This window comes from Mytilus edulis, chromosome 14 (assembly GCF_963676685.1).
Source record: "Mytilus edulis chromosome 14, xbMytEdul2.2, whole genome shotgun sequence".
Lineage (NCBI taxonomy): Eukaryota > Metazoa > Mollusca > Bivalvia > Mytilida > Mytilidae > Mytilus > Mytilus edulis.
Genome location: NC_092357.1, coordinates 61065225 through 61082489, shown reverse-complemented (window position 1 = coordinate 61082489; position 17265 = coordinate 61065225). Strand labels below are relative to the sequence as shown.

The window sequence follows — 17265 nt, the reverse complement described above, 5'->3', positions numbered from 1 at the left end:
GCTAGTAGTTAATAATTATTTCATCAAAAATTTATTTCTAGGAAAAGGGCTTTAACTGACCAAGGAGAACAGCTAAAACCGTGAAAATCGAACTTGATCTGTAACTTGTCATGATAAAACAAACCACCAAATTTCAAATCAATATCTTCAAGCATGCAGAAAAAAAGTATGGAAAAGGTAGACTGACGCATGCACAGACAGACGGAAAGACGGACAGAGTGCAAACATACAGTCCCCACAGACGTCGTCGGTTGGGGAATAATAATCAACTTTAAAGTGTATATTCTGATGTGGAGAACATGTTAAGTTTGGAAGTAGATCATTTTATAGCAAAACTAAAAAAATCAGGAAATGAATTGGCTTTTTTTGTACTTCTTTTCAGCATCGGTCTCAAAATCAACATTTCATACGTGCAAACAGTTATTGATATTTTTCTTTATTTTTCACTTAGCTAGCATTACACACACATATTCAAAATATGACTATCGACATATCGCGTTACTTTTATTCTATTGAAAACCAGTGACATATTGCTTATATATTAATTTTGATTTACAATTATTTGTTCAAATATTTTGAAACATGTATGCATTCATGCGACTCCTCTACGGCAACAAATACATTTCCATCATCCTCAACAGTAATGCCTCTTGGTTATTCCAAGACTGAAGTATCTTTAAAAGTCCAAACACGTGACCCATTACGGTCACAACAAACTACATGGTGATTATAGCAGTCAGTGTAGTATATCTTCTCGGTGAAAACAGATACGTAGGAAACTGCCGATATGTTACAGCTGAAAAGGTTAGAGGTAGTATAACCCACAGTGTTTACTTTATATATACCACGTTCTTCTACACACACAAACAACGAGTCGTGATCACATGTGATTCCATATGAACGATCAGGAAGGGGGAGGAACCTTATTTTCTTTCGGCTCTCGATGTCTACTATATCAATTCCGATGTGCGCATTTGATCCTCCAGATGTGATAGCAATTGTTTTCTCATTGATTATTGTTATGTCATACCCAGGATCTAGCAACATATAAAATTTGAATGTACCATCAAACGCAATGACATTTAGCTTTTTTCTTGAGTAGTCGGTGAAGAAATATTCGCCATTTACTGACATACAACTACCTCTAATAAGCACCCCTCTTGTTGAAATTTTCTTTTGTAGAATCAACTTAACGTTGTTTATGGTCTTCGTTGGTGTTACTTTCGTCTGTGCTTGCTTAACTTTTGTGCTGATTAAACAAATGTTACTCGATGTCTTTTTTATTTCAATTGATTCAAAATTCTTCACACTGCTCAAAAAACTAATCAACCTAGGATCGACATTGATAACCAAATCGACCTGATCAATTTGTTTATTTTCTTTCAACGACTGCAGAAACTGTTGATCTTTGAAAACTTTCGTCATCATTTCTCGCATTCCAAGAAATGTTTGAAGATCGGAAGCATGTTGTTTGATGGCTTGAAGATTGGTCTGATATTCTGTTATCAAGTTTTCCTTTTCTTTAACTGATGATAAATTTTTCTGAATATTCCCCTTACATTGACACTCTTTTTTCTCAAGATCTTGTTTAATTTCTTTTTTCAAGTTTGTCTAAATGTTCGTTAATTTGATTTCTAATTTCTTGAATTTCTGCAAGATGCAGTTCCTTCCTTTCTTCAATACTTTCTAAATTAGCTTGTCGGTCGTTCATGATTCTATTAATGTTCTGTAATAAGTCTATCAGTATTGTTTCTAAATCTTGAAAATGCCCGGATGTCTTAGCGTTACTGGTGACTTCGTCAAGAGGAATGACGTTGCATTTCTGGTGTTCTTTTATGCCTTTGAAGCAAATAATTATCGCATGCACAACACAGTAATGTTGATACTTTTCATTGTGATACGTACATGACTTCTGTATATCAGTAATGAAGGACGGAAGAGAATTGTACTTGGCAATTGGTATGAGTTCGTGACTTTGTGTGGCTTTGTGTACTTTATGATGTTCTTGGCAGTCGTCACAAATAACCTCTCCACACTCCGCGCACAAGTATGGTGATGGTTTGGTTATATATCGCTCTGAACATGGACCACAAAAAGTTGTACTAGAAGCCATGGTGATTATTTGAAAAATGTTTCAATATATTTTTTTATCATAACATCATAAAGACATTGCTGTGTTATTACTCCTCTGCTTTATTAGACAACACTTTTCGCCAATACCCGACCCCTCCGACAATAATAACCACCAACACGAAACTCCTTTGACAACACGAGCCACCAACACCCGACTTCCCCGGAAACACTAACAACCAAGACCTGACTTTTCCAACAACACTACCAACCAACACGTTAGAAAATACACATCAGATATATCAAATACTTTGTAAAATCCAGTTCCCGCCTACTTGTTTTGTTGAACACTGCCTTTAAAGAAAAATCAAGTAAACACTCACAACACATCAACTGCTTCCCGACGATACACTGTTTCATAAACAAACAAATGCAATTTAACATCACTACTAAATAACGAAAACGGATATCTGAAGGATTTCAGAAGAGAAAAAAATAAACGGGGAATGTGTCCATTGGATACAGATGATGCACCCGCTTGCATATCATATACAATTATAACGGGACAAATCTGAAGAACGTCAAAAATGACGCCTCCCAAATTTGCACCTGATTATTTTTTTTTATGGTAATAAGTATTGTGTATAACTTAACTTAAGTTAGAGAACAGACACCTTATATTCAGCAATTTTTTGTAGAGGGGCATAATTCTAAAACAGTAAAAGTGATAACACCAACATTCCATCTTGATTGTTATACTGTGGTAATAAGAATTGTGTTTAAGTTTCATAACATTTGACTGAGGCAAACTAAAGTTAAAGAACTAAAACGAAACATTCAACAATTTTTCCATTTCAAATGTGCATAACTCTAGAACAGTTAAAGTAAAGTGACACCTCCAAAATTCAAACTTGATCTTGTTTTTAACATTTGGATGAAGCAAACTAAAGAGAACAGAAATGAACAATTCTGTAGTCTTACCATTTGTAAATGAGCATAACTCTACCAGTCAGAGTGACAATTCCCAAATTCCTATTCGCTCTTTATTTTGTAATTGTGTTTAAGTTTCATAATATAGTTTGACGCAAACTAAAGTTAGAGAACAGAAACAAAAACGTCAGCAATTTTTCCATTTGCAAAGGAGCATAACTTTAAAACTTGTTCTGTGTCTTGTGGTAATAAGCATTGTGTATAAGTTTTATAACATTTGCTTGTAGCAAACTTAAGTTAGAGAACAGAAAAGAAAAATTCAGCATTTTTTTCTTTTGTAAAGGGACATAGCTCTAGAACAGTAAAAGTGATACAACCAAAATTCCATCTTGATCTGTGTTTTGTGTTAGTTAGCATTGTGTATACGATTTATAACTTACGTTTAAGGCAAACTAAATATTTATCAAAGGTACCAAGATTATAATTCAGTACGCCAGACACGCGTTTCGTCTACATAAGACTCATCAGTGACGCTCATATCAAAATAGTTTTAAGCCAAACAAATACAAATATGGGATAAGACAATCCTTAGTTTATCGAAAAAAATCTAAGTTTTGTAAACAGGAAATTTATAAAAAATTACCACATAATTGATATTCATGTCAAGTGCTGACTACTGGGCTGGTGATACCCTTTGAGGACGAAACATCCACCATCAGAGGCATCGACTCGGTGGTGTAAATAGTTATTAAAGGTACCAGGATTATAATTTAGTACGCCAGACGCGCGTTTCGTCTACACAAGACTCATCAGTGACGCTCATATCAAAATAGTTATAAAGCCAAACAAATACAAAGTTGAAGAGCATTGAGGATCCAAAATTCCAAAAAGTTGTGCCAAATACGGCTAAGGTAATCTATGCTTAAGTTAGAAACGAAAAATCAGCATTTTTTGTTCTTTTATATAGGGGCATAGCTCTAGAACAGTAAAAGTGATATCACCAACATTCTTAAATCTTACCGTTTTAATTTTGAGAAAACAAATAGTTTGTGTTATTTTTCATTACAATACATGACCATACATTGTCCCTTAATTCATGCTTAACTGAGTGCTTAACAATACCAACATTTTAAAATAAGTTTAAATCAGAAGAGTCATATTTATAGAACTTGTTGACAGCTTTTATTTAACTATCGAATGCAATATGTCTAAAATTTTTACACAATATTAATTGAAATCTTAATCTTACCTGAAATAAATATCAACCTTCCGAACAAGGAATAAAACGTAATTTAATATCTCCCAAGTGAAGTCACATGTTTTACTAAGAACCTTTAAAAACGAAACACTTCAAATTTTTATATTTCTCCTGAAGTTCATATGTGAGTTACTTTCTTCTCTTGAGGCTTTCTTAAAAAATGACAATGAATTACTCATTAAATTAAATCATACTATGTTGTTGAATTGGTTGTGTTCAGTACTGAAACTTTTTGTCTTGTTAAGTTCAAAAGCGAAATGTTTTCCCGCACAATATTACATTTGACCAAAAACCTCTGCATGTTATCTTATCATTGTGTTGTTTGTTTGCTGTCCCATTCACGTTTATCATATAACTAATTTAATTAATTAAATATCATCATTAAATGCAACACTTTTATAATATTTACTAGGTTTGTGTATTTACATTTACGGTTGAAATTTTCAAAGCGAACTGTGCTTTTCGTTTTGGCTCTTATGTGACATTTGTGTTTCGTTATTTACCACTTCCGATTGTTGTACGACCTTTTCTGTCGATGCAGGTTTTAATACTTATTAAAAGTTTGAACATATTAAAAGGTCTAGATGGCGATTGGAGAGTTATAGACATTATGTGCAGAATAAAGGATAAACTATTCACAGAACAGAACAGAGTAAAATAGTCTAAACATTAAAAAATTGAAAACAGTTGGCTGATAGAAAATTGAGCAAAAAGGATAAAGAATAGAGAAAACAAGTGCTATAAATTTAAAAAAAAACAACTTACAGAATTAAAGGACGGCCTATGAACCTCATTCACACATTTTACATATGAGTGAGAAAACCTACGAAATTTCTTTATATATAAATTTCTGTCTATAGTGAGCGGAATTTGAAACATCAATTAACACTTAAACCAGACAGTGAATAACCAAACCAAGACACCAGAAGACTGAAATGGACGTGTTAACATTTGCAAGACATTTCATTTGTATTTGACACGGTTATTTGAATAACATTTTGCAACTATACATTTTACTCTGAGAATAACACCTTTTGGTATAAATCAATCAAATAAGATACGTTAAAGGTGACAGATGTGATGATAAATGACAAAACAGAGGTTGACATTCGAAAAATTAAAATAGTTCCGTTGTAATATCAGACTAGTTATCACAAACTCAGAGTAACCACTCTGGTCATTAGTACGGTCATTTTTCATATGTTTCGAATTTTATGAATATTGTATATCATTCAAGATTTCTACCCGATCTTCTTCCTCAGGACATAAACTATATTTTAGTCACCATTAGCTTAATAAGAAAGTGTCTGTACCAAGTCAGGAATATGACAGTTGTTAATCATTTGTTTGATCTGTTTCAGCTTTTGATTGTTGTATTTGGTGAGGGTCTTTCCTTCTTGAATTATCCTCAGAGTTCAGTATTGTTGTGATTTATACCTTGGAAATTATTGAAAAAGTAGTGGCTTTTAAATCTTTATTTAGACTAAGGTCTTTGTAGTTTAAACATTTCATACATCAAAGAAAGGCGGCATGCAGATTGTCATATAAAACATATTAATTCAAATTTTGAGTAACACTCCAAAGGAACCCAGTTTTTTCTGTGTTCGCAACAAGAAGTTTCCTGGTTTGTTTATGAAAGAAAACAGCTGAGAGATTACGTAGACCATCTGCGTCTGTCAGAATTTATCTGTGAACTTTTCCATCATTTGATATATTAATGATCACATTCGACGACGTGCTTCCAATAACAAATACGTTACCGTCATTATCTGCTGTGATGCCGCTTTAAACATTCATGACTGATTAATCTATAAAACTCCAAATACGTGATTCATTACGATCGCAACAAACTACACTGTCAATTTACCAGTGAGTGTAGTATATCTTGTCGGCGAATACAGATATGTAGAAACCTGACGATTAGTTGCAACTGACCACGTGAGAGGTAGTATAATCAATTGTTTTTAATTTATATATACCCTGTCTTTCAACACAAACAAACAGTGACTCTTGATCACTTGTGATTCCCAATGGACGACCATGAAGGCTGATGAATTTAATTTTCTTTCGGCTCTTTGTATCTATTACATGTATGTCGATTCCGATGTGCTTAAACTATTGTCCAGGGCTGTGATACAGGTTGTGCGCTCACAAACATGCTTTTTGTATTATATTGTGCTATTAAAGTATTGTCAAGGGTTAGGATACAGGCTGTGCGCTCAAAAACATGCTTTTTGTATTATATTGTGCTATTTAACTATTGCCAAGGGCTAGAATACAGGCTGTGTGCTCACAAACATGTTAAACCCCACAACGTATGTTTATGACATCAGTATTGTAGCTGTTTATCTAGCCTGGTACTTTTCCTTGCAACATACGGGTTTCACAAAGCCAAACAGATAACGACCAGACAACAAGTCTACTGTCTATCATGTTGTTCATTGCAGTCTGTTATTCGTTTACCATAATATTGTTTTTCATGAATATATTTGCATTGTTTTTACGTGTTTATTTGTCATCTTGAGGATTTTAACAGTAAACCATACAGTATGTGTCATGGTCATTGTTGAAGGCAATACGCTTAAAAATAATTGCATAACACACTTAATGTGTAATGTTGGTTATTATACCATGTTTGTTAACTTTTTATAAGAATTTGTTCGCTTCCAATAATAGCAAGAAATAGGATATTTATGCGAATGCTATTTCATATCTAATGAGTAAAATGGTAGACTGCAGGATACAGATCTTTTTTCCAGCATAAAACAAATACATTTGCTTCAGACGACAAAGCACGGTTAGGTTTTGATTGATTTAGTCATTGACATTGTTAAACAATTTTGTAATTCATCTTCCGGCATATTCATTTTTAAAATGTATAAAAGACTGTCAATTAACGTCATAATCCAACTACGTTTCTGACGTCTATACTTTTCGCAGACCATCGGACTTTAGTATACGGACGCATCGTTCTTTATCATATATCATCGCACTCTAGCTTGTCCATCGTACTTTAGCGCCCTAATCACACATTAGACATGTGTAAGAGTCCTACATATATATTTATATATATAGACTTGACTTTTTTGCATTTTTTATGTATTGTATTTTTATTGTGTAAAATATGTTTGTATTTTTGAAATAAGTATTAAATAAATATATGATTCTTACCTACACATCACTAGTGAATTTGCATATGTCTATAACAAACTGAATGAACGTCAACTTATCTATCTATACAAATCACCGATTATTTACTTCTAGGAACAAGTAAAAAAAATTCCTACATTTTGCAATTGATAGATTATCGCCGCGATTAAAATTCTGGAAGATGACTTGAAAATTTTATGTTTGGACACACATACTTTTTGATTCGGAAAACCGTGTTGGTTCCTATTTTGCAATTATATGGCATATAACCAATGTTATTTTTCAACGTTTAACCAAAAAACCGTGTTGGTATTTCTTTGACGTGGCTCTTTACATTCTGCTCACTACATCCGTAATGCTTGTACCAAGTCAGTAATAGGACAGTTCTTCATTTGATGTGTTTGAGCGATGGATGTTGCCATTTGATAAGGGACTTTCCTTTTTGAATTTTCGTCGGAGTTCAGTATTTTTGTTATTATACTTTTTATTGCAAAATAAAACGAAAATAAAATAACTGACTTTTGCATCAAGAATCAGTGGCGGACTTAGAACTTTTTGTAAGGGAGATAAAATATCTGCAAATATGGCTAAATTCTTGTACATACATTGATTAAAATTTGTAAAGAAATAATATGACTCTTCTTATATTTATAGCAAACATTTTTGTGAATGAAAGAAAACAACAGACAAATGAGTCATTTCAATTCCAATCACCTTAAGTAACACTGTAAAGGAAAGCATTTTTTCTGGTGTTTGCAAGAAGAAGTTTCCCCGTCTGTTTATCAAAGAAAATAGCAGACGGTTCCGATAGACCTTGTTCTTTGGTCAAAATTTCCCTGTGGTGTTTTCCGTCGTTTGATATAATGACCACATTCGACGACGATGCTCCAACAACAAACACGTTTTCATCATTATCTACAGTAATGCCTCTCGGTTTTTTCAAAACTGATTCTTCTTTAAATCTCCAAACATGTGATCCATGACGATCACAACAATCTACACTGTTATGTATCCAGTCAGTGTAGTATATCTTTTCGGCGAATATAGATATGTAAGTCGATCCTGATAAGTTACAACTTATCAAGTGAGAGGTAGTATAATCCAAGGTGTTTACTCTATATATACCACGTCCTTTAACACAGACAAACAGCGAGTCTTGATCACGTGTGATTCCCCATGGACGACCAGGAAGGCTGATGAATTTAATTTTTTTTCGGCTTTCGATGTCTATAATGTCAATACCAATGTGCTCACTAGAAAATCCAGAGGTGATAGCGATTGTTTTCTCATTAATCATTGTTATGTCATACCCATAACTAGGATCTAGCAACATATCAAATTTGAATTTACCATCCGAAGCAAAAACATTTACCTTTTTCCGTAAGTTATAGTCGGTGAAGAAATAATCGCCATTAACTGACATGCAACAACCTCTAATAGTCTCCCCGCCTGTTGTAATTGTCTTTTGTAGAATCAACTTCACGTCGGCTATTGTCTTTGTTTGCGTTACTTGTAACTGTGCTTGTTTATCTTTCTCTCTGATTAAACGAATGCTACTCGACTTCATGTCAATTTCAATTGATCCAAAAGTTTTCAAACTATCTAAGATACTAAGCACCCCTGGGTCTACATTACAAGTCAGGTCTTCTGGGTCCAATTTGTTTGTTTCAACCAACGATTGTAAATATTGTTCATTTTCAAAAACCTTTACTTCAATATTTCTCATCACAAGAAATGTTTGAAGATCGGAAGCATGTTGTTTGATTGATTGGAGATTGGTCTGATTTTCAATTATCAAGTTTTTCTTTTCTTCAACTTCTGACAAAATCTTCTGAATATTCTTTTTACATTGACACTCTTTTTCCTCAAGATCTTGTATTATTTTTTTTTCAAGTTTGTCTAAATGTTTGTTAATTTGGTTTCTGATTTGTTGAATTTCTGCAAGATGCAGCTCTTTCTTTTCCTGAATGCTGTCCAAATTAGCCATTCGATCTTTTCCAATTCTATCAATGTTTTGTAATAAGTCCACTAGTCTTGTTTCTAAATCTTGTAAATGCCCGGATGTCTTAGCGTTATGAGTGACTTCGTCAAGAGGTATGACGTTACATTTCTGGTGTTCCTTAATGCATTTGAAGCAAATAGGTAACGCATGCGCAACGCAGTATTGTTGATACTTTTCATTGTGGTAATAACATGACTTCTGTATATCAGTAATGCAGGACGGAAGAGATATGTACTTGTCAATTGGTATGAGTTCGTGACTTCGTGTGGCTTTGAGCACTTTATGATGTTCTTGGCAGTCATTACAAATGGCCTCTTCACACTCCGGGCACCAGTATTCTGATGTTTTGGTTATATGTCGCTCTGAACATGGACCACAAAGAGTTGTTCTTGAAGCCATGGTGATACCTGAAATATGTATCAGTATATACTTTTATATTTTTTTATTTTTTGCTAACAACACCGACCCTCAGACAACATTTACTAAAAACACATAAGAGTGCGACAATACTAACCACCAACACCCGACGCATTAAACAACAGTAACCACCAACTTTCGATTCCTGCAAAGACACTAATCATCAAAAACCGACTCCTCTGACATCACTTACAAATAACATCCGACCCCTCCGACAACACTACATTCAACATTATACTCCTTTGACAACACTTAAAATCACTATCAGAATTGTCTGACATCATTAACAACACGAACAACAAATACTTCACTCCTTTGACAACACTAACAGCCAACACTAGTCACTTCAGACAACACTAGCAGCCAACACCCGACATGTAAGATTACACTAGCAACTAACATCGTACACAGCTACTTTGGCATAGGTATTATTTCTGTACTTAGAATAAATATTCCATGATTGAACATCCTAACATGATGGATTTGAAAAAGACAAACTTTCAAAATCCTAAAAATGTAACCGTGCAACCAAAAATCTGCAGTACTTAAATTTCAAGTACAAATCAAGTACTGTAAAATACAGGTACCTTGATAATAAACTAATTTTGAATTAACAAAATAGTACTGAGTATTAAAAGTAAATTTCCATTACTACAGACTTTTGTTACAGAAATAGTACCTATGCAAAAGTAGCTGGGTACTCCTCCGACAACACTTACCACTACGACTACTACATCGACAGTAACAATCCATATCCGACTCTTCCGACAACAATTACAACATACACCGACACCTCTGACAACACTGACAACACTAAAAACCAACATCAAACTCTTCAGACATGATTTAAAACAAACACCTGACTCCCCCGACAAGAGTAACCATAAACATGTAACTCCTCAGAGAAACCTTACAACCAAACCCGACTTTTCCGACAAAACTAACCACAAACACCCGAGTACTCTAAATGATGGACCACTTTAACAACAAACACCCGACCTCCCCGAAACAAGAAGAGTAAACACACGAAAATAGGTAATGTAAAGTCCATATAGACTTAGAAGCATCAAACCTTCTTTATCAAGCTTCAAACAGGATGAACGCTAGAAAATTAAGATTAGACAAAGCAAATGTTTTGGAAAACGTGGAAAACTCTATGCGCCTGAACAGAAATCTGACTTCTTGTTTGGTTGAAGACTGTCACTAAAGAAGAAATCGAGAGAAATAAATTGCCTCCCGACGGAACACTGTAAACAAACACATCGCAACTCACTAACGAGTAAAAAAAAATACCATAAATAAAGACAAGCTCTCAGTCACAGTCAATCTAAGATCAACAAAAGTGGGGAATTTATTAAGAAAATGACATTAATTTGTGAATTGTCTAGATGTCAGATAATCATATTGATATGAGTTATCATTGGAATGGAAACAAAACTTTATTTATTATTCTCTTTTCTTAATTTTTCACCTATTTGTTTCTATTTTTTTTTTATATTGTTTAGTTTTCTTATTATTCTTAAATCTTACCGTTTTATTTTGATGAAATAAGTAACTAATTTTATAATGGCAAATATGTAAATGCTTCAAATTTAAAGTTACATGTGAAAGTCCGATTCAATTGTACATTCACCTTTACATTAATTACAATCATATATTAAAAAAATGGTGCTTGGTTGAGTATCGCTTATCAATAGCATTTAAATTTTGCCTTTACAACTAGAAATATCGACTTTATTCTTTAGAATGATTGCAGTTTATTCGGCACTTTTTTTTTTTTTTTTTTATCTTAGAGAAAATAAATACCGAGTAAATGGTATATAATAGTCCGGCCGATCGGTGAAAAATTGCTCAAATAATGAAGAAAGCACCAAATTGTGCATGATGCTACTATTTTGTGTACTGAGCAATATTAGCTATGGACCCACCCTCAAAATTCAATATGGCGGCTTATTTCAAGATTGCCGCCAAACATTTTAAAATATTTCCAAGTATTGCACAAATATCGGAGGATTTGATGCTAGAAGCACAAAATTCAACATATTTGAATGACTTGGTGTACTTAGATTTAGTTTTGATCTATCCTTGAAATTCAAAATGGCCGTTGCTTTCAAAATGGCCGCCTTGAAAATTAAGCAAATATTCATCATTGAGAATTGACCTGAATTTAAGCATTTAATTATAAAGTTTTATCTAAAGTGTCATTTAGTCTCTGTTTCATTTCTGTTGTTTTTCATTTTGCCTGGCTTGCCGTTTCATATACAAAATAGTAGCTACATAAAAAGATGCAGGAGTAGGTTTATTTAAAAGCTGCAATATTTTTTGTCTTGGGTCACACATAAAAGCTGTGATTTGAGATTTATCTGCCCTAAGATACTATTCATTGCCTATCTTATTTCTATAGTGTCATTTAGTCTCTGTTTCAGTTCTGTTGTTTTTGATTTTGCCTGGCTTGTCGTTTCATATAAAAAGCAGTAGCTTTCATAAAAAGCTGCAATAATAGCTTTAACTAACAGCTGCAATTTTTTTTTGTCTTGGGTCACACAGAAAAGCTGTGATTTGAGATTTATCTGCCCTAATATATTATGCATTGCCTATCTTATTTCTTGGGTCGCAATATTTTGCAATTTGAGATATTATACTGTGATTAACACATATCAGTGAAATGAACGGAATTGAGGAGAACAAGAACAAGAACATTGAAATGGCAGAAACTGAATTATCTAGGAAAATAAAGAAACCCACAGCTGAAGACACTTTAAAAGAGGACAACTCAGAAATTACTATTCAACAATTGTACCAATAATTTTTAGCAGATACAAGTAGGAAATCTAATGCTCAAAGAGCAGCTGAGATGGACCGCAATATAAAACAGAGCGAAGAACAAATTGATGAAATATGTGTTGGTCTCATAACGATGCAAACTGAACAGAACGAGGCAATGCATATTAATAATGTACAGATGGGAGCAATATCTCAGTAACTTCAACAATCTGAAGATATGATAGAACTCACGGTTAGTGGTAAGCGCTTGGCGGAATTGACGGTCAGACCAATGAGAAATTCAATGTTGTGGTAAGACAGATGGACAATCTGACAAAAACTGAGGAAGGAGACACAGTTCAATTTAAAAGTTCATTTGAACTGAAGAAAATTTTCCAACAAATGGCATCTATTGCGAGTAAATGAGTAGACAAGCGAAATAAAGAAGTTAACATTCCTACAATGTACATACCACCAAAGCCAACACATTTGACCTTAGCTAGTACAACGCAAGTACACTAAAGGTAAATAAGAAACTCTCTGCTTTGGGTCTTTCCCCAATTAGTTCGCATGAACCATCAACCGCACTAACTCTGATGGAGGCATGTTTGATATCTTCACCTAAAGTTGGAAGTCCTATAGTTACAGGAAATTTATAAAAATGACCACATTATTGATATTCTTGTCAACACCGAAGTGTTAACTATTGGGCTGGTGATACCCTCGGGGACGAAACGTCCACCATCAGTGGCATCGACCCAGTGGTGTAAATAGTTATCAAAAGTACCAGGATTATAATTTAGTACGGCAGACGCGCGTTTCGTCTACATAAGACTCATCAGTGACGCTCATATCAAAATATTTATAAAGCCAAACAAGTACAAAGTTGAAGAGCATTAAGGATCAAAAATTCCAAAAAGTTGTGCCAAATACGGCTAAGGTAATCTATGCCTGGGATAAGAAAATCCTAAAAAAAAAAAAAGAGTTTTGGTAACAGGAAATTTATAAAAATGACCACATTATATTCATGTCAACACCGAAGTGTTAACTACTGCGCTGGTGATACCTTCGGGGACGAAACGTCCATCAGCAGTGGCATCGACCCAGTGGTGTAAATAGTTATCAAAAGTACCAGGATTATAATTTAGTACGCCAGACGCGCGTTTCGTCTACATAAGACTCATCAGTGACGCTCATATCAAAATATTTATAAAGCCAAACAAGTACAAAGTTGAAGAGCATTAAGGATCCAAAATTCCAAAAAGTTATGCCAAATACGGCTAAGGTAATTTGTGCCTGGGATTAGAAAATCCTTAGTTTTACGAAAAATTCAAAGTTTTGTAAACAGGAAATTTATAAAAATGACCACATTATTGATATTCATGTCAATACCGAAGTGTTAACCACTGGACTGGTGATACCTTCGGGGACGAAGCGTCTACCAGCAGGGTCCTTTGCACGAGGCAGTTATTCAACACCGACCTCCATTTAAGGACATACTAGAAACCTCTGTACTGATCAAGGGTGTCAGCCAATGGATTAGGTGTCTTCTTACGTACATTACGTACACTTCCCACCTACTATATTGGTTCAGAGCAGCGCACCATTACAGAAACAATTAGCTGCATCTGGATCTTATCAAATTTCTCCAATGCTGACTGCAGTGCATACTAGCAGTACCATCCCGAGTCATTAGCAAATCCTTCTCTTCCACATTTATGATTCCAATTATGACAACCTCGTCAGCTCCTAGAGCTGTAACAGGCTTGACACAAACAACTCCACTGACCGATAAAGGAAAAGGCAGAGGAACCAATAGAGCGTGGCAACAGCTTTTCTTCAGACTCTTCTTTTGAGAGAGAATATACCCGTGGGCAAAAATATTCTTGTGTCAGGGACCGACAGCTACAAAAAAATCAAATATTCCATGGAAGAAGATCCGTGACTTGAAAGGCGCTCATCTACCAAATTGAACGGACTGCCAGTAAACGACAATGGGGAAATAGGAAAAAAGGTGTGTAGGCTCCTGCAATGCCTGGCCGATGTTGCCTTGGAGTACGCTTGCAAGGTACGCATAGATGATGATTCCAAGTCCCTATTAAGAAAACCATTGAAGCAACGCTTCATCAAAAAATTTAAAGACGGAGATAAGATTGGAATTCAAACGTTCCTTCGAGGAAGTAAAGACAAAGATTCTGCAAGGCAGACTTTGATAGAGTAAATATACGATATGTTGTGTGCAAAGCGCAGTAAATAGACGATGTTATACTTGGGCTAGATATTTTGGCCACACTGGGCGCAGTGATACATCAGAGTATTCCCACACTTATCACCATCAACAAAGTGATAATTGCGGCGTTTGTTAACAGTGGAGACGAGATTTCAACTCAGCAAGTTTACATAAAACGAACCATCACAGTTCCGCCAAACTCTAGAAAGACTGTTTCCATTAAAACTATTGAAAATGCTGACCAGAAGTTCATTTTAGAACCATGCTCGATGACTTATTACGTATTGGTTTCGCACGTAGTAAGAAAATTAAATAGTTGTCCCATACCCTATTCAAACGATGGCAATCATATAATCCGCCTGACGAAAGGTACGCATAGAATAAATTGACGATATAGAGATGAAAACCCGAGAAGTGACGTAAGACCTGGCATTGAAGAGACATGAGACAAGGTGCCCTTGGCACTGCCTCAAAGTTTTGATAAGTTTACTAATATGCCACCACATTCCACCGACCTACTAGGGCAAAAATGCCACACATGTGACACGCATGTACCTAAAAACACATGTGTCACAGGTGTGTTACATGCGTTATACACATGTTTCTTGCCACGCATGGGAATCATGCGTGATACACATGCGTTCACATGCGTAACACACACATGTGAATCACATGTGTCAAAAATACACCTGTGTCACGCATGTGTTGGATAACGCATGTGACCCATGCGATATTTGCATGTGTAACACATGTATAGTAAAACGCATGTGTAACGCATGTTTGACACAGGCAAATTTTGTTGACGTGAAGTTAAATTTTTCACATGATGTTTAGGTAAAATTATTCACTTGAAATTCACTAAAAAAAAAATCAAAATTAAAAATCAAAAATTGTTTATTTTAAACATCTAATACCTTGCATTTGCCTTGTAAGACATGTTTTCCATTGAAAATCTTAATTTACTTTCAAAAAAATCTATTTTCAGTGAAATTCATGTGAATAATTCATAATAACAATGTTCATGTGAAAAAGTTAAATCAATTTTATCTGAATTAAAACATGGAATTAATTAGAGAAATTCAACATTCTTGAGTTCAATTTTTGTAACATACATGTAGATGTACATGATGTATGAGATACAAATTCACCTGAATTTTACTTAAATTCCAAAATTTACTCCATTTTTTATTTGAAGAATTTAATCATCAAAGCTATTCACCTTTTTCTGAAGATTTTCCATAAAAGGGGCACATATATAAATCATCAAATGATTATAATACTTATCTTTTATTTGGCATAGATTATCTCCCTTGATAGTGGATTAGATGTAACTACATTTTTTTTTAAATATTTATCTCTTGTTGTCATAAGGGTGGAATTTGTATATATACATATGCGTGTGTATACATATCTGGTTTTAGTTTCCTAGATACCTAGATTAATTTGAAGGACTAATATTGCTTTATCAGTAATATCTCTATGATTCTAGGATTAAACACATGTTTTCTAGAGGTTATTGATGTGTAAACCAGAATGATTAACTCAAACACTGAATAAAAGTCCTTTGGTAATGTTTGTGAGTAAAAGCCCCGGTTTACACATTTTATTAAAATAATCTCTTGGAAAACTGTGTTTAATCCTTAAAATTCTAAAACCAACATATATGTTATAGACTAGTATTTGGCCAAACAGGTGCTTCATGTAGTAAGTAATGGCACTTAATTAAAGATTTGCATATCTTATTTAGGATTTTCTTATGTATAGCCCTTTTGTTATAAAAATGACTGAATGTATATGTACATAAACATTGTACATGTGAGGCTAAATTAAAAATTACCTGGTTTGGTTGTTCAAACAAACGTGACCAATACATGCATGTTGACCATTCTGATTATCTGTCCAAGTACAAAACTATGCTAACAAGAAAATACACATGAGCATATAGAATGTACTTGAAAAAGTTTCAGAGTATTTGTCATTGAGGTCTAAGGTAATCTATCCTGTCAGTCAATGCGGCTCATAAGGTTTAGGGGAAAGAAACACTACTATCGTGTTTAAATCACAACAAACACCAGTCACTTAGTCTAAGATCGTCTAATACTTCCTGGGCCTCCCGTAGGCTTAAACCTTGTTCAATGTATAGAATAATATACCTGTAACCATATAACTTTATCAAACATTTCTTCATCTTTTGTTTTGGATAAAAGCAAAGGGCATAATAACCTGCCTCTGTTTAGTTTTTAGCAAGCACTTGATGGTGGGTTTACTGTTATAAACTTACCACCTCCACGTTTGACCACCTTCTTAGTGTTGTCAAAAGTTACACATGCTTGTGTTCTTTCAAAGTTTATAGCATGGGAAATATAAAATGTCCCCAATTTCTCTATTCTATCTATAACTTAAGGGGAACGTAAATATAAATGTTGCTGACTTCCCGGCATTGTG

The 17265-nt window shown here is 34.3% G+C and overlaps 2 protein-coding genes across 4 annotated transcripts in view; both read right to left on the bottom strand.

The window, feature by feature from the left end:
• LOC139503315 (E3 ubiquitin-protein ligase TRIM71-like) overlaps positions 1-17265 on the bottom strand; it is a 55565-nt gene that overhangs the window by 24248 nt on the left and 14052 nt on the right. For 2 of the 3 annotated variants that reach the window (XM_071293079.1, XM_071293080.1), the window contains exon 2: positions 8100-9817. In XM_071293079.1, the coding sequence (XP_071149180.1) occupies positions 8124-9809 (1686 nt within the window). In that variant the 5' untranslated portion in view covers positions 9810-9817 and the 3' untranslated portion in view covers positions 8100-8123. Of the gene's footprint in view, positions 1-8099; positions 9818-17265 lie in introns of those variants that run through there. The other variant, XM_071293081.1, reaches the window with a different exon arrangement.
• LOC139504359 (RING finger protein 207-like) lies at positions 1589-2113 on the bottom strand. The gene has a single exon (XM_071294433.1). It carries the CDS (start codon positions 2111-2113, stop codon positions 1589-1591), a length of 525 nt encoding a protein of 174 aa, XP_071150534.1.